This window comes from Mustela nivalis (genome assembly GCF_964662115.1).
Source record: "Mustela nivalis genome assembly, chromosome: 14".
NCBI lineage: Eukaryota > Metazoa > Chordata > Mammalia > Carnivora > Mustelidae > Mustela > Mustela nivalis.
The window spans coordinates 70,930,399-70,957,626 of NC_139033.1; the positions used below are offsets into that span (position 1 = coordinate 70,930,399).

Genomic DNA, 27,228 nt, shown 5'->3' on the forward strand with positions numbered 1-27,228 from the left:
ATAAGAATACCAACATGCAGGGTGCCTGGGTGGCTCAGTGGTTAAAAGCCTCTGCCTTTGGCTCAGGTCATGATCCCAGGGTCCTGGGATCAAGCCTCACATCTGGCTCTCTGCTCAGCAGGGAGCCCTCCTCCTCCTCCTCTCTCTCTGCCTACTTGTGATCTGTCAAATAAATAAAAATCTTAAAAAAAAAAAAAAAAAAAAGAATACCCACATGCCACCTAGAGTCTCCACACACACACACTTGATTCTAGAAGCACTTCCTAGGATTCCAAGTTTGGCTAAGCACTCCTGTAGTACATGCCGCCCTAATTTAAAAATGCAACCAAGGTAGTTTAAAGTAAGTGGTGGAAAATAAGGCCAGCCGATTATTCTGGAACTTCAGGATATTAAAATATGAAATAATGTGGCCTTTTCCTCAACAAACAAAAGGAATTATCTACGCTTGTTTAAAAATTATGAAAACTTGGGGCGCCTGGGTGGCTCAGTGGGTTAAGCGGCTGCCTTCGGCTCAGGTCATGATCTCAGGGTCCTGGGATCGAGTCCCGTATCGGGCTCTCTGCTCAGCGGGGAGCCTGCTTCCCTCTCTCTCTCTCTGCCTGCCTCTCCATCTGCTTGTGATATCTGTCAAATAAATAAATAAAATCTTCAAAAAAAAATTATGAAAACTTCTTTTTCAATTCCTAATTTCTAACAAAGCACAAAAGTCGTCTCATGTTTTTTAAACTATGAGATCTATACATTTATGTTCCAAACACATAAAATCCTCTCCTTTAAGATGGAGACATTCACCCGGGCAGTATATGAATAGTAAGGAATGTCAGGGTCACTGAGGATTTGGACTCTGAAAACTAGGTTTTTCCCTCTCCCTCGTGCCCCCCCACCCCGACACACGTACACAGACACACCCAAGTTATAAAGTCTAACTCTCAACATCATCAGTTCAGCTTATTAAGCAGATATCAAATCTAGCATCCCCAACACTAGCCATTCAGAAAATCAAAGTTTCTCTTGGAGCAAGGAGGTGACTCATGGGACTTCGATGTTCTGACATTAACATAAAAGGGAACTGTTAGTAAAAGGCAGTCTAATTGAATACTTGTTAACCTCTCTCTAGAAAACACCAAAATCAGGAAGCATAAGAACTTCTTCCTGAAATAGGTGGTTTGTGTGTGTGTTACTCAATAAAAGAATTTTTATATGTTTCATAAAGATTCAGCTATATCCACTATTCTCCCTTCTGACATTCACAAGAAATATGGATGAATCCATATATACATGCACTCTACACTATTAAAAAGGAAATTTCAAAAGTAAATTGCTTCTCTCTGTAAATCTGACTTGCATTCATATTCAAACAATGTTCAGTTCCATCAGTTCCTGAGAACTCCGAAAAAGTACTTTCATCAACAAGTACAAAAAGCAAAAAGCACACAAATGTGATAAAAGGTGACAAAAATTTATATAACTTTAAAATCAACCTGATTATGAGCCACAAATTTTAGAAATTATCTGTTTTTTACACTTGTTTTCATAAAAACATATATCCTTATTATTTCCTAAAAAATACCTTTACCTCATGGTGTTTATTTCAGATTATTTTTGAAGGAAAAGGTTCCACAGGTAGAGTTAAATTATACTGTCATTAATTTACCTGATTTTATTTCCTTAATGCTGACTTCTAGAATTTACACTTTTATATGATTTTGTATTTTGTCCAGATTAAAAAAAAACAAACAAACCTCAATTTGCATTTTCCCTGCATGTCAAGCTTATATTTTTGTCTACAATTATAGGAGAAAGAAAGACTGCAGTCACTCTTTTGTATCATATATCAGAATAAAATGCTAGTTTCAAAATATTAGTTCAGTTTTCAAACAATTTTGGCTAGGATAGTAAAAACTATGAAACTTTTTAATGTTTTTTATTCCTCAACTACTGCACTTAGAAGCAAAAATGTAAAACCAGACACACTTAGTTTGATACCTAGTTTTAAAAGAATTCTGTTTAAAGCAGCAACCTCACTTTTTTCTAGGCAGAAAGTTATTTTTCAAATAAAAAATAGAAAAAAGTAAAAAGATGGTGTAGCATGAATGAGGGAGACCAGGTACCAAATATTTCTGCTGAATATAACATTAAAAGTTAATAAAATCCATTACCAGTGCTACATTTTCCAAAGAAAAGGTATTAGCCCTCTTCTCTCAGTACTACCCAGACTGAGCAAGCAAGCAAAGGCAACAGGACATTGGGGCATGTAACTCACCAGGATACCAGCAGGGGCCTTCCCATGGTAAACACCTTCAGTTTTACTTAATGAGTCTTCATGAACCTCCTCCTCCTCCTCCTCATATTTATTATCATCTTCTAAGTAAAACATCTTAAAACTGAACTAGCTTATCAAGCATGTCTTTTTTTCAGAAACAAAGTTACAGTCCTAAATTATCAAAACAGAAAGCCGCTCTGCTGACAAACTGAGTGTGAACTGTTTGCCGACACAGTAATATGGTTAAAACTGAAAGGAAATGGTTCTTTAAAAAAAAAAAAAAAAAAAAGGCAATACATACACAACTTTACCAATAAGATTTGCTCAAAACGCCTCAACCCCTTCTCTCTGAAGGAGATAAGGAGGGGCATGGGACAGGCTGTGCCATGTGTTTACACTGATAGGTACCAAGTCCTGCCCAATCACATGACGGTCACTGCAGCTTCCATCACACAGGACAGGGATTGAGTTAATGATTCTCCAAATCAATCACAACCTCATTTTTAGAAATAAAAACTATACATATAGAGAAGTAATCATTTGAGGGAAAACAGTTTACATATATTTTCTAAGTATCAATAAGCTTCTCTAAGACAGCACATTATAGATGCTTTATAGAATTCAAAAACAATTTTGTCTTATCGGCATGACTCAATATATTTTCACAATTCTGGATGGAAGACAGCCTGTTCAGCCTGTAAATAATGAAAAAGTTATAATAATAAATTATATGTTAATATTAATTATGGCATTATAAAATATTAACATATAATACTAAACAATTTAATTTTAAGAATATGACAGTGCAGCATTGTAAAATTCAAACATTCCTGGTATTTCTGTCTTTCCATAAGTCAACATCTAGTAACTTCAGGTGAAATTTTCTAAAACTCAAAAACATACTTAACACACATGGACAAAACATGACCAACTGAGATGAGTTGTAAACATAAAACACACAAAATGTGTGTGAAATAATCTAATTTTTTATATAGGTACATGTTAAAATGACAATATTTCGGAGGTACTGAGTTAAATAAGATATATTCTTAAAATTAAATGTTTTTTCTTTTTACTTTATGCAATTTAAAGTTACACATAGGACTCCCATTATATTTCTTTTGGACAAAGCACCACCTCAAGGCCCTGAGACAACCTTGAGAACAAGGAGGAGGAAAAAAGGACATTCAGCCAAAGTTCTACTAATGAAGAAATGAAGATGACAGGATTTTTCATCATCCCATAAAAGTACTGAGTTAATTCATCAACAATATACTAGCTGATCCTCACAAATTTAATGATGTTCAAATTACTAAACTTTTTCCTCTACTTCTATACATCACAAAAAGCCAGTATTTACAAGTGTCTGACCAAGTAAATAGAAAGGCTGGTAATGTTTACTAGAGCAATATACTACAAAGAAACATGTAATAAAAATACTAAATGGCAGAAATAAGAACAAATTTCACCAATATGAGAAATGACAAAAAATTTATCTTGCCTTTAGTATGTTATACTGCTTGCTGCCCAGCCTACTGGACATTAATGTGAGCCTGCAGTACATCATGAAAGTGCCCATGGGTGCTTGTGATCTAACTCAATATACATCAGGTAACACAAATTCTTCCTTTTAAAAGTGATTTTTTTTTGGTCTAAATATTACACAATTTGTAACAATTTAAACCTTTCCAACCATGTACTATTGCAATTCTGGATCCCCCAGGATTAGACGGTAGTAAGAAAAAAAACTGACACTGGGGGGTTACCAATGGGAAAATAATAAAAGGAGAAATAAGACGTCAGGTACAAGGGGAACTAAAAGAGAATGAGAAAGAAGATTAAGGAGAAACTACATAAGAAGATGAGAGGGGGAAAAAGGAAGAGCAGAGGAAATAAAACTGGAAAGAAATGAGAAAATATATAGATGGAATGCCTGGAGAAAAGGAAAACTGTTAAGGAGAAGGGCAATTGGAGGGATAAAGATACAAGGAAAAGAGGGAAAAAAACTTTATCCATTTTAAAAGTGAGTCAGCTGAGGGGTGCCTGGGTGGCTCAGTTGGTTGAGCGCCCCACTTTTGGTTTTGGCTCAGGTTGTGATCTCAGGGTAGTGAGATTGAACTGCCTCAGGCACTGTGTTTAGCAGTGTCTGAGATTCTTTCCCCTTTCCTTCTCCTTCCCCAAGCTCCCACCCCTGTGCTCTCTCTCAAATAAATCTTTTTAAAAAGGTGAGTAAACTGAGGCCCAGCAAGACATCAGGAATTTAGTCTAAGGTCACCCACTTAGACCCAATTTCTGGTTCAATGCTTTTTCGCATGATGCCAGGTTAAGACCAGAAGACAAAGTGCTAGGGAAAGGAGAACGAAGGTCAACCAGAAGAAAAGATAAAGAGCTAACAAGAGAAGAGAGGCAAGAGCCAAAGGTTGATGGGTATGAACTCTCTTCAGGCAAACTTCACCTCAAATGCCTCTTACAAAACAACCAGGCTCTAGGCCAGTCACTTCAATTTCCTGCTAGTCTTGGTACTGACTGTTTCACTGTTTGGACTGATGACTCACAGAATGTTCTGACTGCAAGTGAGCATGTACCATGGACCCGGATATGGTGAGCTCGTCTTCCAAACACTGATTTTGTAAGAGCTACACACCTCCAGTTTCCCCCTGTTGTGATCTGTGGATCACTTGACTCCCAGCTGGTACCCGACATTCTGGTTCTGGCCCATGATTTAAGTGATGGCACTTTTTGGGACTCAGTCAATAATAGTTAAAAAACCACAACCAATAATTCTTGATCATCCATATGGTTTTTCAAAGAAAAACGCTTCTGTACTGTCAAACTTTTTGTCTACAACCAAATATAATAAATGGTTAAATATCAAGAAACACTACTTTTTACTTTTAGACAGCTTCTTTAATAAACTTAAAATAAAAAAGCATTAAGTAGAATTTGGAAGTCTTTTTTCCTAGTCTTAAACCTTTCCAGAAAAAAGTCTAGCTTAAGGAAACAAACAAAGCTAAAATGCTAATTAGAAGAGTCAGAATCTTGTTCGGACTCTACAGCTGATAATGATGCTAGTAAAATACATTTTTTTTTTACTAGTAATCCTGTAAGTATATGAGACCAGGTATTAAAGGGCTTTTTAAGACGACATAAAAATTAACTTAAAACTTCCTAACCTGAGATTTGCTTATCCGAGGTTGAGCTACACTGATTGAACAGAAGTACTTACATCACAAGTTATATTCAGACTTTAAGACAAGAATGAAAATAATCTACACCCCCCAGTGGTCGGACTGTAGAATAGCCACTTATTTCTACTGAATTACCAGTGAAGAGGTAAGAACACTAAAAAGTTTCAATTAGTATAAAATCATCATGAAAATATTTTTTAAAGCCTCAGTACAATGAATTCATAATCTATCATGACTGTTCTACAGTAAAGGAATTAACTCAAGTACATCTCTATACATGACAAAGAGACCCACACACAAAGGACCAGAGCCCACCTGGAACAGAGTTCTTGAGCCAGATGGCTCTCTTATCTACACCAATGAAGTTTTTCTTCCTGTATCTGGAATTACTTAAAATTCACTGTTAACTTATGAAAACAAAAGGAACTAATGTGTTTTCTTCAAAACCAAGAGCAAAATTCCTCTTGATAACACTGAGGTTTTTCAAACATTTGTAGGTTAACTGCTTATTGGATAATGGCTACCTAGTTTACTCAGGTTCCAGTGTGTCATTATATCCTCACACAATCCCCAAAACTCTTTTTTTTTTTTTAAAGATTTTATTTATTTATCAGAGAGAGAGAGGGAGTGCGAGCGAGCAGAGGCAGAGGGCTCCCTGCCGAGCAAGGAGCCTGATGTGGGACTCGATCCCAGGACGCTGGGATCATGACCTGAGCCAAAGGCAGCTGCTTAACCAACTCAGCCACCCAGGCGTCCCAATCCCCAAAACTCTTAACAAGGGTAGCCAGTGACTGTTCATTTGAGTTGTGAATTAATGAAAAATCAAATGCATATAGGTCTTTTCAGGAACAGAGGAAGAAAAAATAGGAAGGGTCTCCTGAGGCCCACCTTGAAGTATTTTTTCAAAGATAATCTTGAAACGTTTATTTTTAACCATTAAAATTCAACATACTTTGCATTCTACTCTGATACATACATTTTAGTATAAAAAAAGATGAGGGGTGCCTGGGAGCCTCAGTTGGTTAAGCAGCTGCCTTTGGCTCAGGTGATGAGCCCAGGGTCCTGGGATCAAGCCCCACATCGAGCTCCCTGCTTGCTGGGAAGCCTGTCCCTCCCCCACTCTCCCTTCTTGTGTTCCCTTTATTGCTGTGTCTCTCTCTGTCAAATAAATAAATAAAATCTTAAAAAAAAAATACAGGTATTAGCTGGTACTTGTCTTCCTGCTCTCTTCCTCCATCTATATAAATGAATATGATAGAACCTCAAGAGATAAGTGTGCAAAAGGACATAACCAATTGCCATCCTATAACTGCAACTACCACAGTGAGAACCTGCTCAAGTTTTATAGCTGCTAGATGGAGAAGCCAGAAGATAATAAACCAAGGCCTGACTCCAGAGCCTTTGCTTTTAACCATATCGTTAATGTTTAGTTTATAATTTGCTTGCTATCCTATTACCAGGCTTAAAGAAAATACCACCCAAGCAACTGCGATTATCATTTTAATAAAGAATCATATTGAGCACTGCTGAGAAGAGTCATCCTGGTAGGACAGATGGGTGAAAGTATAAATTATCATCTGTAGCCTTAAATGGGCCCCTAACAGAATCTGGCAATCCCATGATAGGCTTGCTCTCCCAATTTCTGTTTCTTTTTCAAACCCACATGTTTCTCAACTTGACTGTATCCACTTCACCCTTCCCTCCCTATAAGAATATGCACAAGTTCATATTCTTGTATGCAGATTAATTTATGTTCTTCAGGAAATGAATAGCAAAATGGCTAAGTTACATTGCTATGACAATGATAAGGAATTTACTTTTAAGATATTAAGAAACATCTAATTTTCCTCCAGATTTTGTTCAACTGTCTATATTTAAGCTAAAATGAAAACGGAACTCTTAGACTGTCTTTCAGAAATTGAATCTAACTACTTCAATCTAAAGTACCCCTAAAATGCATAAGAAGAAAATGCAACATTGGTACCCAGATTTATACATGACAATAGTTATATTTCACACATACAAACAAATGGAATGCTAAAATGGCAGGATTAGTTGCATTTTCCATTGAGGGTAAAGCCTTAAGTCAGCTTGGCTATTCTAACAGGTTAAATGCTGGTTAATGTCTAAAATTTAACCTTGCAATGCCAGGACAGGAGATTATCCAGGAAAGCAAAGAGGAACATTAGAAGAAAGGTTCCCCTCTTTTAAGGACTCAGCACCACTGAAACACAGTTTATGATATTTTACAACTCCCCCCCATTGCAACATACTTTATAAGGCTCTCTGAGGAAAAGGATATTTAGTTTGTGTAAAAATCACTAGCCTTTGCTACAAATGAATTCTGCTCAAGCTTTTAATGTATACTATTTAATCACAAAGCTTCGGGATATGAAAAGAAATAAAGCAAACAAAGGTAATCAAAGCCAAATGTTCACAAGAAATCATATGGCAAACTAGTATTTATACTGAAACCATACAAGAAAACACAATACTAGCAGCCTAGCATTAGTTATCTAGTATTTAACTGAGTCATACTCTAGAGCTAGTCCCTTGTTATATTATTATTTCTGATCTTTACAACTTCTGTGAAAGATTTGCTTTATCCCTATATTTGCAGATGAAGAGACTCAGAGATTATGTGATATATTCAAGGTTATCAACTAGTTTATTTACTTATTTTTATGTTTTTTATATTATTTAATATTTTTTATTTATATATTATCTTTATTTACTTATTTCCAAGCTTTAAGATGTCTTCTATAGTACCTTCTAGGACTTAATACCTAGGTTGGAATGCAGATTTAATGTGCTAGGTGTTTTTAAAATCTCAAAAAAAAAAAAAAAAAAAGGAATCTAGAAGAAGAATAAAATATCTTTAGAAATAAATTTCATCAAGGAGGTGAAAACCTGTATATTTAAAATTACAAAACATTGCTGAAAGAAATTTAAAATAACCTAAATAAAAAAAGACATCTCATGTTCATGGACACAGACTTAATATTGTTAAAATGTCAATACCACCCAAAGCAATCTACAAACTGAACACAATCCCTACCAAAATTTCAAAAGACTTTTTTTTTTTTTTTGGCAGAAATATAAAGTCAATCCTCAAACTAATTATCGAATTACAAGGGTCCAAAAAGATCTTGAAAAGGAAGAACAAAGTTCCTGATTTCAACACTTACTACTAATGTAACTACAGTTACATTAATCAAAACAGTCTGGTACTGGCATAAAGACAGACCTACAGACCAATGGAGTAGAACAGAGTACACAAACCCAAACTCAATGGTCAATGATGTTTTTTAAAGATTTATTTTGAGAGCAAGCATGTGTGCAGGGGAAGGGGCAGAGGCAGAGAAAGAGAGAGAATCCCAAGCAAACTCCACGCTGAGCACAGAGCCCAATGCAAGGCTTGATCTCACCACCCTGAGATCATGACCTGAGCTGAAATCAAAGAGTCAGATGCTCAGCTGAGTGAGCCACCCAGGTACCCTGATGGCCAATGATTTTTGATAAGGGTGCCAAGTCCATTCAATGGGGGAAGAAGTCTCTTCAATGTATGGTACCAAGAATGGGATTTCCACATACAAAAGAATGAAGTTGGACCCCTACCTCACATTGCATGGAAAAATTAACTCAATATGGACCAAAGACCTAAAAGTACACAATGTTTATAAGGAAACATGGAGTAAATCTTCATGACTTTTGATATGGCAAATGACTGATTCTTAAGACATGACACCAAAAGCATGAGTAACAACAGAAAAAGGAGATAAAATGGATTCCACCAGAATTTAAAGCTTTTTTTTGTATCAAAGGACATTATCAAGAAAGTGAAAAGACAAACTACATCATGGGCGAAAATATCTGCAAATCATGTATCCAAATAAGGGTTTAATATCCAGGATATATAAAGAACTTCTACTATCAAAAACAAAAAGACAACCCAACTAAAATATGAGCAAAAGACCTGAATAAGTAGCTCTCCAATGGAGATGGTCAGTAAGTACATGAAAAGATGCTCAACATGATTAATCATTACAGAAAAGCAAATCAAAACCACAGTGATCATTTCATATCCACTAGAATGGCTATAAAAACAAAATGAGAAAAAAAGTGTTGTTAAAGATGTAGAAAAATTGAAATCTCTGTGCAACTGAAACCTGATGGAAATATGCAATGGTGGTCTCTTTGTGGAAAGTAACCTGGCAGTCCTCAAAAAGCTAAACCTAGAATTACTCCAGCAACTCCACTAGATATATACCCCAAATAACTGAAAACAAGGACTCAAAGACTGTAAATCAATATTCACGGCAGCATTACTCATAATAGCTCTAAGGTGGAACCCAACTATGCTCTTTAGTATAACTTTCTTTAGAGCAAATGTGCACATCATCAATGTATGTGTATATCCACACAATCATGAATCTAATTTTGAGGTTTGAAGATCTCCTAGAACCCCTCTTATGGCTGGTATGTAGAATCTAAGTAAAGAATCCCTGATTTTATTTATTTTTTTAAAGTTATTTATTTACTTATTTGACAGAGAGATCACAAGTAGGCAGAGAGGCAGGCAGAGAGAAAGCGGGAAAGCAGGCTCCCAGCTGAGCAGAGAGCCCGATGCAGGGCTCGATCCCAGGACCCTGACATTATGACCTGAGCCGAAGGCAGAGGCTCAACCCACTGAGCCACCCAGGCGCCCCCAGAATTCCTGATTTTAACCCAAGCTGCTGTTTGAAAGATGAGAACATTAAGGTACTGAAAAATTAAATTACTTTCCAGCTGAATTAGATAAAATATGCTCAATCTTTGTAATCTAAAGGCTTATATCACATAGTAACAGCCCTTGAAATGAAAAGTATAGAGTATATGTAAATGCATGTCGTTCATTCATTCAGGAGGGATGGTGCTATGGAAATATTCATCTAACAAACATTTTTCCAGTGTCTACTATACATAATGCCAGGCACCAGTACTGCCTTTATCCCTGGTCAAAAGAAGTCCCTGCCCCAGGCCCCACACACCACAAACCCCAAATAAAAAGACTGTATTTGTTCTTTTTCTTTCCAGATCTCTAGAAAAGTTTTTTTTTTTTTTAAGCTTTTATTTATTTGACAGAAAGAGAGCAAGTGAGAGCACATGTGTCAAAAGCAGGGGGAATGGCAGGCAGAGGCAGAGGGAGAAGGAGGCTCCTCGCCGAGCAGGGAGCCCAATTCAGGACTTGCTCCCAGGACCTCGGGATCATGACCTGAGCTGAAGGCAGATGTTTAACCAACTGAGCCACCCAGATGCCCCCTGAAAGTCTGTTTTGTTTGTTTGTTTGTTTAAACAATTTACCTAACAGAGGGAAAGCATAAGCCAAACGGCCCCTCGACTTTGTACCTCCAGCTTCCCCAGCACATATGTGCTAATGCTCAGTCTCTGTGACAGGATGTGTGACAACACTGAGAAACAGCCAATGGTGGGAATGTTGGACAGTCAATGGGGGTGACTGCATTCATAGCTTTTAACAATTTAGACCAAGGTGTCTCAACCTTGGCATAGGGACATTGGTCAGATCATTTTCTTCCAAGGTGTGAAGGAGCACACTACCCTTATCTCCAATCACTAGATGCCAGTACCGCTCTCCCCATTTGTGGCAACCAAAAATGTCTCCAGTCATTTCTAAGTGGCCTCTGGAGGCAAAATTCCCTCTAGTTGAGAACTACTGGTTTAGACAGATGGTATGTGGCCCTATATTTATATGCCTGTGCTGGCTGGGCCCTCACAAATGTTAGGAGTGAGCCAGTCAGGCACATAGCCTGGGCTTTGAATTTAGACCAATAGAATTTGAAATTACATCTCTACTACTTACTAAATATCTCCAGTACTTACCCTTTCTTTGAGCTTCAGCTCAACTGGAGCTTCCTATGACCCCTCCATAGAGTTGGAGTCACCAAACTTACCACACAGGACTGCCTCTAAGACTCAATGAGGTACCACCTGTCAACTATTAAGTGCTTAATTCTTTCTTTTCATTAAAATGCAATGTACTGAATACTTTCAAGACCTATGCCACACAGGTGCCTAACAGATGACTGGTAGACCTGAATCCCTGCCATCCAGGAGCTATTTACTGAGGGACACAGAATGTAAACAAATGACTTATGATCTAATTTCTACTTCATTCAACAACTCTTTTTTATCTCTTTGTTTTAGCTTTCGATACCTTCCTCCGATTCCCTAAGGCCCACCCCTTGGCATCCTTGTTCAAATAGTATTATTCACATTCCATCCCCAAATAGCCAAAATAAGACTAACATGGGTCAGAAGAATCCTAGAGGTATAGGGAATGGACTTAAGATAAAAACTGTTAGATCCAGCTACCCCCAGACATCTACACTACATTGGGTTCAAATCAGACCCGCCTCCCTAAAGCAACTTCCTCAATGTATTTCTGTCTTCCAAGTTCTGGTGTAAAACTGTTTAGTCACATTAACACCCCATCTAACTCTATTTAACATGAAGACTGTCTTTTAAATTAAATACTTCTGAAGGCTATAATAAATTGATCCCATCGATATGCCCCTTTCTTCTTTTTTTTCTGAAAGATCTTAAATTTAGGCACTACACAAGATAAAAATCATTACTATATGGTCACAACTCTTAAACAGCAAAGATTATTATTCATCTCTCTGACATGCATGATCCACCGGATGCTATTCTAAATGACCTCTGGCAATTTTGCAAAGCCTTACCTACCTTGAGGGGTAAAGACCTTCCACTACTGAGCATAAAATGATATATTTCAAGACTGAAAGCAACTTAAAAATGTTTTAAGAATGACAGGATCATAGAAATACACACATCGCACTAAAGTGGGCAATGTACATTTATTTGATTGGATAAATTTTTAGTCATATTCCTCCACAGTTACGTTTTTTAACAGAAGCATCAACAGTTTCTTTATTATTCATTTATAATGGGATGGAAAACGGAATACTTGTATTAGATCTTATGCGTGAACTTCAAACTTCATAATATGTAGTCTCTTTTATTTAAACAGTATTTTTCCTCATGAATAATGTCCATCAATCGTCATTATCTATCACCCCCATCCCAACAGGCACTGTGAGGATGCAGGAAAGAAATGACTATTTGCTCACATCCCAGGATTGTCTGCAGGTATGCATCTATCAGAAACCATACATATATCCCAAGACAAGTGAACCATATCTATTTCACATGACACAGAGAGCATCATTTGTTTTTCAGAAAACTTACAGGCACAAGGTTCTCAAAATTGCCTACGAATTTCAAAGGTAAATGTTAACTTTTGCATGACAGATACTGGATTCAACATTTCATGAATATTTATACTTCATTTTTGGAGCTTATATTTTCTAAACCTAACTGAAATTCAAAGGGATATTAGTGAGGTCAAAGCTATAGCAATCACCTGTGGAGCACCATCAAAATGCCAAGCCATTTCCTGCAAGCTGGTGCAACCACTCTGGAAAACAGCATGGAGGTTCCTCAAAAAGTTGAAAATAGAGCTACCTTATGACCCAGCAATTGCACTACTGGGTATTTACCCTAAAGATACAAATGTAGTGATCCAAAGGGGCTCATGCACCCGAATGTTTATAGCGGCAATGTCCACAACAGCCAAACTATGGAAAGAGCCTAGATGTCCATTAACAGATGAATGGATAAAGAAGATGTGGTATATATATATATATATCGACAATGGAATACTACACAGCCATCAAAAGAAATGAAATCTTACCATTTGCAACGATGTGGATGGAACTAGAGGGTATTATGCTTAGCGAAGTAAGTCAACTGGAGAAAGACAACTATCATATGATTGCCCTGATATAAGGAAGTGGAGATGCAACGGGGGGGGGTTTGGGGGGGAGGAAAGGAATAAATGAAACAAGATGGGATCAGGAGGGAGACAAACCATAACAGACTCTTAATCTCACAAAACAAACTGAGGGTTGCTGGGGGGAGGGGGGTCGGGAGAGGGTGGTGGGGTTATGGACATTGGGGAGGGTATGTGCTATGGTGAGTGCTGTGAAGTGTGTAAACCTGGCAATTCACAGACCTGTACCCCTGGGGCTAAAAATACATTATATGTTTATTAAAAAATTAAAAATTTAATAAAAAAAGAAGCCAAGGCATTTCCCTATAACCCTTCAGGGTACCACGATGAAATCAAGACAGTGCCACAATGTTAGTTAAATGTGACTTCTGCTGCATACAGTTTGACCAACCTCACACACTGCATCAACCATCTTTCAGTGACTCCTACTGTAGGTGGAGAGAAAAATCTTCCTTGATTACTGGTAGCATACTAATAAAAAAGAAACAAGGGGGAAAAAGTGCCAATCCATCCACTTACATAACTGAATAATGAAAGTGACCAGCTCCAGTAACACATATTCAGTTTTTAACAACGCTTGTAATCTGTCTTGCATTTAACTCTCAGGAATGCAGCAACCCCCTGCCTGTTTCCCAGGGAAATACGTTTTAGATCAGGAAGCACAAATTCACCAGTTCTTCATTCTTCTCTTTGGAACTGCCTGGGTCTGTCTCATTTAAACGGAACAGGACAACCATGAGGTCAAGAAGCAGGGATGTGAACTCCTGTGCAGCCATGCAGAGAACATGCTCCCAATTCCAGGAATCCCATACTGGTGTTTGCAGAGGCTCCTGAGGAAACTGGGAGAGGCTGTGGAGATGGATGAGAGTCTTCCACCAGAAGCCAATAAAAAAACAGCTTTCAAATTTCAGGCCTTGCTTTATTGCGAACTACTACTGGGACCCTAGTAGAATTTTCAGAAATGTTAGGGGGGGACTGCCCTCTACCAGCCTGGGGGGACATCTGGGTGGATAAAGGGAGAAGCTGTGGAGACAGCAGCCATTGCCAACTGCACCACAACTGTTAAGAGCCATCCATCACTCCAGTTTGAGCTATGGCCTAGTTTTAGGTAGCTCTGCAAAACAAATGCCAGGTAAGGCTGTACCACTGTGTTCTAACAAGCGGGCTTGTACACTGAGCTACTGCAACAAGAGAGAAGGACCTCCCCAAGAGCAATAGCAACTCAGTGAAGCAACATTTGGAATGTTGGGAAATAAACTTACTTCAACTCAATGACCTGTTTAAAAGCAGTATCTACTTTAACATATTAGGCACTATTCTAGATTCTGAGCTGAGATCAAGCAGTGAACCTGGCTGATGAGGTGCCTGCTCTCACAGTACTTAGATTCTAACAGAGAAAGAGAGACAAGAAATTTAAAAAAAAAATAAAAATAAAAAATAGGGACGCCTAGGTGGCTCAGTCAGTTGGGCATCTGCATTTGGCTTGAGTCATGATCCTGGGGTCTTGGGATTGAGTCCAGCATTGGGCTCCTTGCTCAGCGGGGAGCCTGTTTCTCCTTCTGCCTGCTGCTCCCCTGCTTGCTCTCTCTCCCTGACAAATAAAATACTTAAAAATAATAATAAAAAATAAAGTAAAATTCCAGGCTGGGATAACTATCATAAAGGAAAATAAAGAGAGTGATGTTGCCAGAAAGTAATGAAGGGTGGGAAAGGCTAAAGCTTCAGCCCTTACTTTAAGTAAAGGGACTGAGGAACCAAAACCAAAAAAGATGTATGACAGAACTCATAAAATCAAACTCAACTCAGGAAGGTTCAGATCTGAAAAACAAAGAGTACAATTAACACAGAAGACAGCATCGGAACCTGGCTATGTCATGATATACTTAAGATTTACTTTCTCACCAGACACTGCTGTAATCATGTTGCTAACCTCCAAACTACTTTAGAAACAAAGCAAGGGTGGCAAATCAGGTAACTCAAATACTAAGTAGTTAAACATTCAGGAAACCAGCAGAAATTTAACAGTCACATGAATCTGGACAAAAATCACCAACTTCAATCTAAAAATTACTTCCTGAGAGTTGCTTTCTGATCTTCAGTGAAGACAGATGTGATTTAGAGTCTTTATAAATATTATGATAACTACACATTCTGATGAATACAAAGGATGTCATATACTTATCTTCACTCCCTCTTAAAACCCATCATTCAGAGTTGAACTGTGTCCCCAAAACCGCTAAGTTGAAGTTTTAACTCTCAATATCTCAAAATGTGAACTTATTTGGAAATAAGATAATTATGGAGGTAATCAGGTTAAAATGAGATCATCAGGGTGGACTCTAAACCAATCTGACTGGCTTCCTTAGAAAAAGGGGAAGCTTGGACCCCACCCCCCCCACACACAGAATACCATGTGACCATGAAGGCAGAAATCAGGGTACTGTATCTACAAGCTAAAAAATGCCAAAAATTGCCAGCTAGCCACCAGAAGTTAGGAGAGGGGCATGAAGAGATTTTCCCTATAGGCTTCAGAAGGAACTAACCCTGCCGACAGTTTGATTTCAGACGTACAGCCTCCAGAACTGAGAGACGATAAATTTTCCTATTGTTTAAACCATCCAATCTGTGGTACTTTGCTATACACTATAATAGTAAAGAAATACAAAAGGGGTAACTCACAAGTACAAAGAGAAAGTTTGGAGGAAATGACAGAAAATGAAAGGTGGTCAAGTTTTTGAAAGACAAAAAAATGGATGGAGGAAAAAAAATGGAGGATCAGAAAGAGAGGCAGTGCTCAAAACAAGCGCCCACACTGGTAGAAGTATGTTAAAAAAAAAAAAAAAGGCATTACAACTATAAGACAATTTCCCAGAGTCAAAAACACGATTTTCCAAATTGAGAATTCCTACCAAGTACCCAGCACCAGGTGGAGAGGTATGTGCACTGTAGCAGGCTCCACCAAAGGCAGTCACAACGGGAAGATGCCAACAGACCATGTTAAAGGCTCTGAAGTTTAAGGGCAAAGGATCAGAAAACACCATGTGGGCATGGCTATACAAAGCAGGACACACACTGTACTTTCAATCAGAGGTAGAGCATCTCAATGCCAGCTACCTTCCAAACTTCTCATGAGGACACAGAGCTGCAGATGATTCTGCTTGTGGGGATAAGGCTTCATCAGATTGGAGCAACATCCACATGTTGAGTGTTCTTATATCCTTCTGACTTACAGAGACTAACATAACAAACATGCCCACTAGCCAGGCATGAGTGTACAAAGCAAGGCCAGGACAGTGGGTCCACCATGAAGCCAGGTGAGGAGGGCATTTCCCAGTGTTCCAGTCACTCCCTCAGAGTGATGGTACAGGGACGAAGGCTGCAAATCACAAATGAAGGCATTTCATCAAAATATGAGAAGGAGGAGAGAATTTAAAAAGAGATAAAATTGCTAAAAATAAAAAACAGAAAAGCAAAACTGGAAGAGAAAGGGAAAGGATAGAAAGAGAGCGAAGGAGAAAGAAACAGAAATTAAAAAGCCTGGTATTTCCCAAGAGTAAACAAATCAAAATTCTAAAGGAAAACTATTTCCACTCTAGCATTCCAAAGCCAGCCTACCAATTAAGTATGAAGCTAGAATAAGTTTTCAGACAGGTAAGGTTTCAGAATTGACCTCCTGTGAACCCTCTGTCAAAAAGCTAAAGGGGGATGTGCCCACCAAAATGAGGAAGCAGACTGACAGAAAACTATCTATGAGAAAGAAGGCCGGCATAGGTGAGAATTTAATGGGATGCAGGTGAGTTCAATACTCAAGTCTTGTAACTGTCAGAAACTGGTGGCCTGAATTTGTGATTAATCCCAATAAAACAATTAACTTCAATGAAAACAAAAATTTGAACTGGTGAAGAAATAAAATCGTTGCATAGGCTTAGTTTTAAACAGTACTTGGCCATGAAAACATAAATCTTGAATATTGAGAACTTTAAATATTATAATAGAAGGAAAAGCGTGTTATGTAAGAGATGAATCCTCATCTAGCATAGAAGGAAATACACACGGAAAGTCTAAAACCTAAAAAACAAGCTACAGTAGTTTAGGCATACACCCATGGAATTAAAGCTCACAAGAAATACATAAAAAGAGTTGAAAGTGGGGTGCCTGGGTGGCTCAGTGGGTTAAGCCTCTGCCTTCAGCTTAGGTCTTGATCTCAGGGTCCTGGTTGAGCCCCGCATGGGGCTCTATGCTCGGCAGGGAGCCTGCTTCCCCCTCTCTCTCTGCCTACTTGTGATCTCTGCCAAATAAAAAAAATCTTTTAAAAAATATATTTTAAAAAGGAGTTGAAAGCGGTAATCAGCAGTGAGAGACTGGTATTCTTCATTATATATCTCAAAGTAATATCTGAATTTATCTGAATTTTTAGATATAAAGTATACTTAAAAGTGTAAAAAATGAAAAAAATTAAAAGATGAATAGAACTATCATCTGATGCAGCCTTACAATAAAGAACCTCATCTATGAGGAATAAAAACTGGAGAAAAAAAACCAAACCTCCAAATATGAGCACTGTGGGTTTTTGTTTTGTTTTGCTTTTAATTAGGAAAACTCTATTCCAGCTCTCAGCATTAGCACCGAGCTTTAGGTATGTCTCATTAAAACAAAACAAATGAACCAGGAAATTTAAAAATATAAAATTCTTATTAAAGTCATCTAGTTCATTCACTTGGAAAAGGGAAATGTCCTAACACAGAAGCCCTTTTCTTTCTATGTCAAAGATACTAGCAAAAACTTTAGCCAACAATGAAAAGGATGACACTCAAAAGATTTTTTTAAATTTCCACCATTAACCAATAGGTTTATTGATATTTTTCAGATAGTAGAAAATGAAATTTCATGTAGGTTTATCTAAGGAAATTTTAATGATAATCAGCTATTAAAATTTATAGAAAATGTTAGAGATTTTATGAATTAGTCAGCAACAGTTTTTTGTTTGTTTAGTTAAAGCATTCATCTGCACTATATACAGTGGATATAGAGGACAGTTCTGCTTTCCAGCCACAATGAAAGGGCTCCACTTATAGTCTTAGACAACAAAATTCAAAGAGCAAGAGATGCAATGATGGCAAAAATCACAAGGCTTAAATGTGCGAACATATGTTGTACATAAAGCTTATATACAAAATTGCTAATAAAAATAAATTTTCTATTTTAATACTATAGAGGTAAAAGTTCTGGGTCAAGGAAGTTTTAAGCAAACACAAACATTTTTCAACTAAATATATTCTCATGCTAACAAAAATATAAGCACAGAAGTTCACTCCAAGATACTTCCTTTGACTCACTTTCAATCTCTCATGCAGTACTCCCTTCACAATCTCTCCCAACCTGGTTTTATAAAAGTTTGCTTGATACAGAAATAGACTTACTTAATTCTCCTATGAGACTATATGGTACTTCAAAGCAAGAGAGATGTGCTATTCACCTTTTTTCTTTTTTGGCCCTGTGCTTCTCAACACTGGTGTCTTGTCTAGTTAGAATTCCTAGGCTGCCACCTTGCCTCTGGACCTCTAGGTGGCTTGTGGCTCTGGTTTAATACACAACCTCATCTAATCCTCAAAATCAGGCTATCAGTAGGTATTGTTATCTCCATATTACAGAAGAGACAACTGAGTAACTATATGCCAAACATGTAATCATGAATTTGGGAATTCCTAAAGATCTATGAATATATTTCTGTTTAATGAGAAGTTATTCTGTACTTAAGAGTTCATAAATATGCCAAATCACTTATTTATTCAATTACAGTAAGTAAAATACCATTAAAATTCCATCAGAGAGAATCCTATCTGCAGATGTAGTTACCAAGTGAGTACAATAATATAGTGAAGAAAGTGCCAATTCATAAAATACAAATCTGTTCAAAAATACAAACTCAGATACTCAACAGTATTAGAGGATTCAGGCAGGCTACCCACAATGTGATGGGACAAGTGTTACCACATGGAGTTAAGAAGCTGGAAGTTCTGTTCAACTCTGAAATGTTTTAACTCAGGGCTCCTACACACAGTCCAGTCCCACATAACCCAGGGATTATGGAGTACACTTCACATATGAGGAATAATCAAAATTACCAGGGAAAATCCTTCAAGAAGACATCATGTTGTATACCGACATCCCAGGTCTCAAAAGTCCAACTGAGCCCATTTCTTCCTCCCAACACTAAAAAGAACTGCCTTCCTCTTAAGCTGAGTCTGAGACCAAAATTTAGCTTGAGTTTAGGAGCCATGTTTTAAACATCAAATCAAAACTCAGCCCAGGGATATGGTCATATTACAGAAGGCAGGCAGAGGAGCATCAGCTTCCTATCGTACAACTCATTCTGGGGCAGATCCCAAGAAGGTGTGGTGCAACCAGGTCACTTCTACTATTTTCTTGGCTAGCCTTTCTCTTAACATGGTTGGTTTTGCATACATAAATGATTTCGAGAAACCCAAGGCTCCTACACAGCAGGTGCTATCCTTCTATTAGCAGCTTATAGATGCTAATGTTAAGAGTAAGTTCTCCAGCTCTACCTAATTAAAAAAAAAAAAAAAAAAAAAAAAACCTCCAAATTGTTTTAAGCACATCAATCAGGTTCATGAGAATTCTTACCGTCCTTGGACAGCATGGTGGCAGGGGAGCAAGGGGAATGAAATGAGGTCAACATCAACACAGTTGCACGCCTTTGGCAAATCTCTTTCAGCTTTACTGTCTTCACCTAAAAATGCAGCTACTACCTCTACCATGCAGGGTTGTTGTGTCTCTTAAGAGATAATTTATGTAAAGCATAATATCTCACCCAAAGGTGTTCAAACATGTAACTGTAATAATAACCATAATCTTTTACAAACATCAAACACCTCCTAGAAACAGTGTATCTAAAAAAAATAGGCAAAAGCACCCTTTTACGGACCCAGTCACAGTGGACAGTGTATAAAGACACCAAAATTCCAAAAGTTTACTTTTCAAACACTGCTACTTAGGCAGGATATTTTGAATTTGTTGAACCAGTTAGAAAACCCTACAAAAAAAGATTACTCCTTTTTTATAAAGCATTTGTTTAATAGACATTCTAAATTATAAAACAGATAGCTTTCAGGGCCCCTGGGTGGCACAGTCGGTTAAGGATCTGACTCTTGGTTTTGGCTCAAGGCACATTCTTAGGGTCATGAGATCCAGCCAGAGCTGGACTTTCAGCACAGCACGTAGTCTGCTTATGAGATTCTCTCTCTCTCCTTCCTCTTCTCCCTCCACTCTGCTCACTCACTCACTCAATAAATAAATAAATAAATAAAATCTTTAAAAAAGAAGATACAATAGAGAGCTTTCTATTTAGAAAGTATTAGATACTTCTCTAAATCAGTCCTGTTCCTATATAGTTCATATGTGAACATGTTATGACTGTAATTTTAATGTCAAATAGCTAAATATTACTCACCCCAAAAATGCTGCGACTAAAGTAATTTAAAAAGATATAAAATGTGGGCACTTTGTAATATTTTACAAAGAAAAAATAATTACACTTAATATCCTGAAGGAAACAAAAAGTATATTCCCTATGGTTCTTCAGTAAAATCAAACATTCATTGACTTACGTTGGTCCAGAAAAAAGGCACATCACTTGACAAAGATCATAAACTTACAGACAAGTGTTGGGGATAATATCATAGCATAATTCAAAGAGCTCCACTTCACAGTTCATAATTCACACCATCTGATAGTTTTGCTGTCTGAGAATCTTTTATATTTATCTCTTATGCTTTTTTAAATAGGCTCCACACCCACCATGAAGTCCAATGTGGGACTTGAATTCACAACCCTAAAATCTAGACTTGTGCAGAAATTAACTGACTGAACCACCCAAGTGCCCCGAAAGGCTAAATGTAATAGATTATGCCCAAATACCTGACAAAATCTACTGATCTGGACACCTCATCAGTAAACACCAAGTCTCTAGTACTGCTGGACACACGTATCTTGCCAGGAGCAATTCTGGTCACATCATAATGCACTGAATAGATCAGAACCATCATGGAATTGTACAATTCCACTGTTTATTCAGAAGCATAAAAAAGGCTTTTAGGTAGATCTCAATTCCAGATTAACCAATGAATTTTTTGTTTGATTCTTTCTATAAAAAAGACATCTTATTATTGAGCTAAAAATCAAGGTTTTAAAAATATGTTTAAATCAATTATCCCTTCCATTTTATTTAATAGGTAAAAGCAGAAATTCGGTCACTAAAGTTACTTGGTACCATACGCGTACCTTTCTGTCTCTGAATAAAATCACTGAAAGATGCTTTCCCCAAGCTCAGCTTCTCCTCTTTATCTAATAATTACTTAGTTATGACTACCAAAACCAAGTAATTTTTAAACCTAGAAACTGGTACCCTTTCTCTTTTAAATACTATGCCTTTAATCATGTTTCTTAAACTCTTCAAATCCATGTCCCTTTATACCTCCTGTGATGTTACTTAAAATTTCAACTAAAGTCACAAGTGACCCAAAAAGTTAAAAATCAAAACAAAGAGAGACAGCACAGTAGACCTTCAAAAAATTTCCACTACATTGTGAGTAACAGGTCTATACAACCAACCCAGCTCACTCTATTTGAGCTTTCTGCACATCAATTTACCAAGATCTATCCCTTTGTCTCTTTCTCCCTCATAGTTACTTTTAAAATCAACAGATCCTATCCTCAGGTGTTGCCATTTAAAGGTTCTTTCCTCCTAGGGGCACCTGGGTGGCTGAGCGGGGTAAATGATCTTTGCTCCTCTCCTCAAATCCTACTTTCTCTTCCAGAGTCTGCCAAATCTTTCAGGCTAGCCTCTGATCACTTCCATTCAACAATCTGTCTCTCCCATATTCCTCCCCTTAGTTCCACGTTTACAGCAAGAAGGCAAACTAGCTGCTGCCAGAAGGCCCCAGGGAGAGTCTGAAAATTAAGAAGACAATAGTTAATTTACTCTAATGTAGATTAATAGCTAGAGGAAAGCCACAGATGATTTAAGAACAAACACAAAGTAACACAAGATCAACTCCTCCTACAGCTGAAATTCATCAAGGAAAGAGTACTGAAAAGGATTCAATGTTTGGGGCAGGTGGAGATGGGAGGAAACTGAAATGAAAGAACTGAGATGGGAAAAATGTATTTGCTGAAATAGATGAGAATGGATCACTGGCTATTCTTAAACTGAAAAGATAAAGATGCCAGGAGTTGAAAACAACTTGGAATTTATATATCATTTAAATTTTATTTATACTTTGCTTGGTTGAAAAATTCTGAGGCGGTTCAGACAAATATACATATTACTACATAATAAAATTGAAAGAACTGGCACAAAAAGCAAGAATATAAAATAAAATAAAGGCAAGAAACTAAGTCACTATTCATAAAATCAGCTACAGTAACTACAGAAATAAAGACTTTCTAAACTGTTCAAATTTGACAAATAGGATAAAGGCAATACTATAGCTACCTGAACATCACAAGATGGGCTTTCCTATGAGCCAATGCTTCTCCTCCAAGGTAGAAAAGCCTAATTTGGTGGTTCGTTTAGAAAATACAGGACACTACAGATAAATATAAACAGCACATAATAAAGTTTTAAATTCAAAAATTACAAAAATAGCTACATAAAGTCTAAGTGGATTTTTAAAAGATCTCTTTCTGTGAATCCTTCATTTTTCTAACACATTTATGTAGTCTCCCAATTCACATATTTGACCTAAATAAAAATAATCTTAAAAGACCCTTCTTCTAAAGTAAACCACCTGGACTTTCAGTTACACTCTCTTTGTACAGAGGTAAAATGAAGGTAGCAAAAGGAGCCAAATACTGTAACCGTTCTCTTACACTTTACAAGTTCAATGACTTCCAGCTCCTTTCTTCCTCATTTTCTTAGTAATAATTTTAACACCAATCTAACTTGACAAAAATAGGATGACAGAAATTTAGTATTCAGGGGCTTTAGAGGAAAAATAATCTAAATTGTAGTCAGTGAACCTAATTTAAAAAACTGTGTATCTTATCATCATTCTAATCCTCAAAGTCACATTCAGGGCTTTATCTTGCATTGCCACACAGCTGATCTCCTAACAGATTCTTTCTTTTTTTTTTTTTTTTTTCCCTTCTCTTCCTTTTTGATAGACTGAAAACTTAGAGCAGAATCAACCAGTCACAGAATTTCAAAACGGAGGCAGACCATCTGGGCCTAGATTCCAGAGGATGGTAAGGAGCAAGGTGTCACAGGGAACTTAGGGCTGGAATGGTCCCACCACACACAGGTTGCCACTGACTCTCAGAGACACCTAGTTGTTCCACCTGGACCTCAGGGCTGAGTGCAGTTTTCTCCCACATTTGTCTTTTTTTTTTTTTAATTTCATTTGAGAGAGAGAGAGACAGAGGGGGAGGAGGGGCAGAGGGAGAGGGAGAAACAGACCCTCCCTCTGAACAGGGAGTCAGACACGGGGCTAGATCCCAGGACCCTGAAATCATGACCAGAGCTGAAAGCAGACACTTAACAACTGAGCCACCCAGGAGCCCCAACATTTGTCTTCAAGAGTAAGGAGGGTACACATGTAAAGTGTTTAGTGTTACTAATACTGTGTTACTAAAAAGAATAAAGAATGAAACTGACAGCAGGGGAGGTGGATTCCAGAAAGTGCAGTTAACTGCTAGGAAAGCCACCAAAAAATCTTACTTGAAGGCCTTCTGATATAGCCATAAAGTTTACTACTCCAGCCTGTAATAATTATTTTCAAAGTTTTAATAAGACAATTTGATAGGATTCTGCCAACTGGAGGCTCTTCCTACTAACCTGTGAGTTATTTCATCATGAAGAAGGCAAATGACAGTTTAGACTCTGGGGCTCAGCCAGAAGTGTTATATCTTATTATAAATGAAGGGAATAAAACAGATAAAAATGGGCTTTCAAAAGAAATGTCCCAAACAACTGTCCAGCCATTGACTGGTCAGTGCATAAGGGAGCGCGTGCGCGCGCGCACACACACACACACACACACACACACACAGTGACAGCTATTACAGTCAGAGTAAAAGGACTGGATTTAAATTAAAGGCAGGTGGGCTTAAGTTAGACTTAAAGAAAAACGTCCTAACTTAACATTACTAAGCACTTAATGCAGGCAGCTGAATCTATCTCCCAAGACAAAGCTTCCAACTAAGTATTATTGTGCTCCTTTACATGAGGAAATAATGTATACAAAAAAAGCATACCCAGAGGAAATAGCTGTTGACACAGAGAACCAAGCTATATTTAAACTAAATATTAATATTTAAACTAAACATTGCAAAATGTTCCCTATAATAGTCATGAGCTTAATTTAACCTTCTACCACCTCTAATGCGTGGCACCATCAGGATTATTCAACCAACGCTCACAATTCAGGAAAGTTGAGTGAACTCATTCAGGAAGTGCCACCAGCTCTCAGGTCACTGGTAAGGACACACAAACACTGACTGCTGCTTCCTACCTTTATTCAACAGACCTCCTCGTTGGTTTTTCTAAAAGCTGGCTCTGCATTTGGTAAGTAGGCAGCTACCAAAGCCTGCCTGGCCTTCAAGGACCTTCAGTCTAGTGCTGGAGACAGTCCACCCAATTAACCAAAAATTACAGTACAGGGTGATGAGTATCTTCATTGCTACATTCTTGGAGCAATGAAGGACACAATGCCCAGCTGACTCTATTAATTGTTTCTTAACAGTGGCTTTACTATACTGTTTAATGGTTTTCAAATGGTCCCATTTCCAGTTCCTCTTAAACATAAAGCTGCTCTGTTGGTTCTCAGCTGTGCTATCACATATTAAAACAGAACCTATCTTTTTAATTCTAGCATTGTACAGCCATCTCTATCAACATTTACTTATACTTCAGTCTGACAGATCACAATTAACCGTACATTTAATTGGAAGGAAGAAGCTGCAGGCACTGGCCAGTGCTCTTTCATAGGTGGCCTTAGGCCCACTTTTTATACTCTGGATGAGTATGGTCCCCTGGTTGACTGCCCTGCAGGCAAAGTGAGGATGCTGCACTAGGGGACCACCAGAATACTTCCCCTGCACCTTGTGGGCTCTGACGCTCCCCACCTCAGCATCTGCTACTCTTTTCATTCTTAAACCACTAAGATTAGTATCAGACCTTCAATATGTAAACCACACGGGCCACTAAATTTGTAAATATTTCAAATATATTTTAAAAACCGACTTTGTATTGTCAAAGCATTATGAACCAGCCAGGCCAGATTTTAATAAACGGTAACACTTAGCGAGCATCTTTACTGAGCAAACAGCTTCAACAGGGCCTGGCCTGACACCAAGACAGAGACTCTTTTTCAGTTAAAAAAAAAAAAAAAAAAAGGTTTGGAAAATCATCCCGAAATGTACCATTAAAATTAGTATAGCGGCTTAAGGAATCCTTCAGAGCATTTTCAAATATTCAGGCTTCTAGCACTTTCTAAAAGGAAGGCTGATCTTTCTGGCTCTGTTTTTCTGAACTATGACTTCAAAATGTCATCCCAAATTCTCAATGAGAATAGTCTTAATTTGTCCAGGCGAGTGAAGAAAATGGTGATCCGCCAGGTTTAAAGTTGAGAGAGGAGCCCTTACTATAAAACTGTTACCGTAACGCGTTCGGTACGACTTGAGATTTGCCGAGGGATCAGGGGTATGATAAGGGAAAAACTACTCACGCTTAGGACAGGGTCTACAACCTGGAGGCGGAGGCGCCGGGCAAACGAACCGCGGGGGAGAAATAACAGCAACTTCCCCAGTCCTGGCTTCAATGCGGATCACGTGCCTCGGGCGCCCCCTCCCCCAGGGCCGGGGGCGGGATGGAGACGCGGCCTCCAGCCGCGCTTTCCTCGGCGGGCGCCGCTCGGCCAAGCGTCACTTCGGCCTCCGCTCCAGCCTCCACGCCAGAAACCCGCGAACTGGGGGCTCTGAAGTAACCATCACCTCGGGCTGCGCCGCGAGCACCCGAATGTTTCAGTCAGTCTTCACGTCCCCCTCCTCACGTTGACCCCGCAGCCGCCAGCCCCGGCTCCCCCCACCAACCCAGCTGACCCTGCAAACCCGTCCTGCCGCGGCGCCGCTGGGGGCCGTGTCTGCGTGACGCGGCGGCGAGGCAGGGGTCCCGGCCTCCCCGCAGGGCAGCACCGCGCCGAGTTGGGAGACCCCGGCCGCCCGCGAGCGCAGAGACGCGACGCCCGCCGCGGAGGCCGAGCCGCGACGTGGGGGCCGCGCGGTGGCGCGAGGACCCGGCGGGGCGTCCGCTTACCTGCGGCGCCTCCGCTCCCGACCCTTGCCGGCGCCCGCGGGCGGCCGAGGGGAGCCGGCTGCTGGACGGCGACAGTGAGGACCGGCCCGGTAGGGCGGGCTGGCCGGAGGCTGAGGGGGCGGGGCCGGCTGAGGACGCGCGCGAGGCCCGGGCGCCCGCCGCCGCCGCTGCCTCGGGAGCCGCCTGGGCCGCAGCCGAGCCGGGCGGCCCTCATGAATGGGACGCGGCGGCGGCGGCGGCGGCTGTGGCGGCCGAGCGGCTGGAGGGCGGGCTGCGCGCAGGCCCCTCCCCGACCACGTGACGCCGCGCTCGGCCGCCGCCTCCCGGCCGCGCGACGCCCTAGCGGCCTCCTTCCCGGGCCCGCGCTAGCCAAACGCGCCGTGGCGGCTGCTAGTTCCCTTCTCTGCACCGCCCGGAGCGGTGGCCTCTTGCTCGGCTCAACGCTAGGTATACTTTTCCAAAAAAAAGTTTCTGCTGGTCCCCATGGCAACCCCGTGGAACTTCGATATCTACTGTCAAAAAGAATAAATATTAAAATGCAAAAAAAGGTATACAGTTGAATGTTCTATAA

At 39.2% G+C, this 27,228-nt stretch overlaps 1 protein-coding gene across 3 annotated transcripts in view; it reads right to left on the reverse strand.

Moving 5' to 3' along the window:
- LPIN2 (lipin 2) overlaps positions 1–26,967 on the reverse strand; it is an 82,719-nt gene extending 55,752 nt beyond the window's left edge. Inside the window, exon 1 of one of the 3 annotated variants that reach the window (XM_082698963.1) lies at positions 26,658–26,967. Coding sequence is in view for 1 of the 3 variants with exons in the window: in XM_082698962.1 (XP_082555088.1) it covers positions 2,264–2,377 (114 nt within the window). In the remaining 2 variants the exon portion in view is untranslated. Of the gene's footprint in view, positions 1–2,263; positions 2,548–26,070 lie in introns of those variants that run through there. The other 2 variants (XM_082698964.1, XM_082698962.1) reach the window with 2 other exon arrangements.
- Between the last annotated feature and the right edge of the window lie 261 nt (positions 26,968–27,228).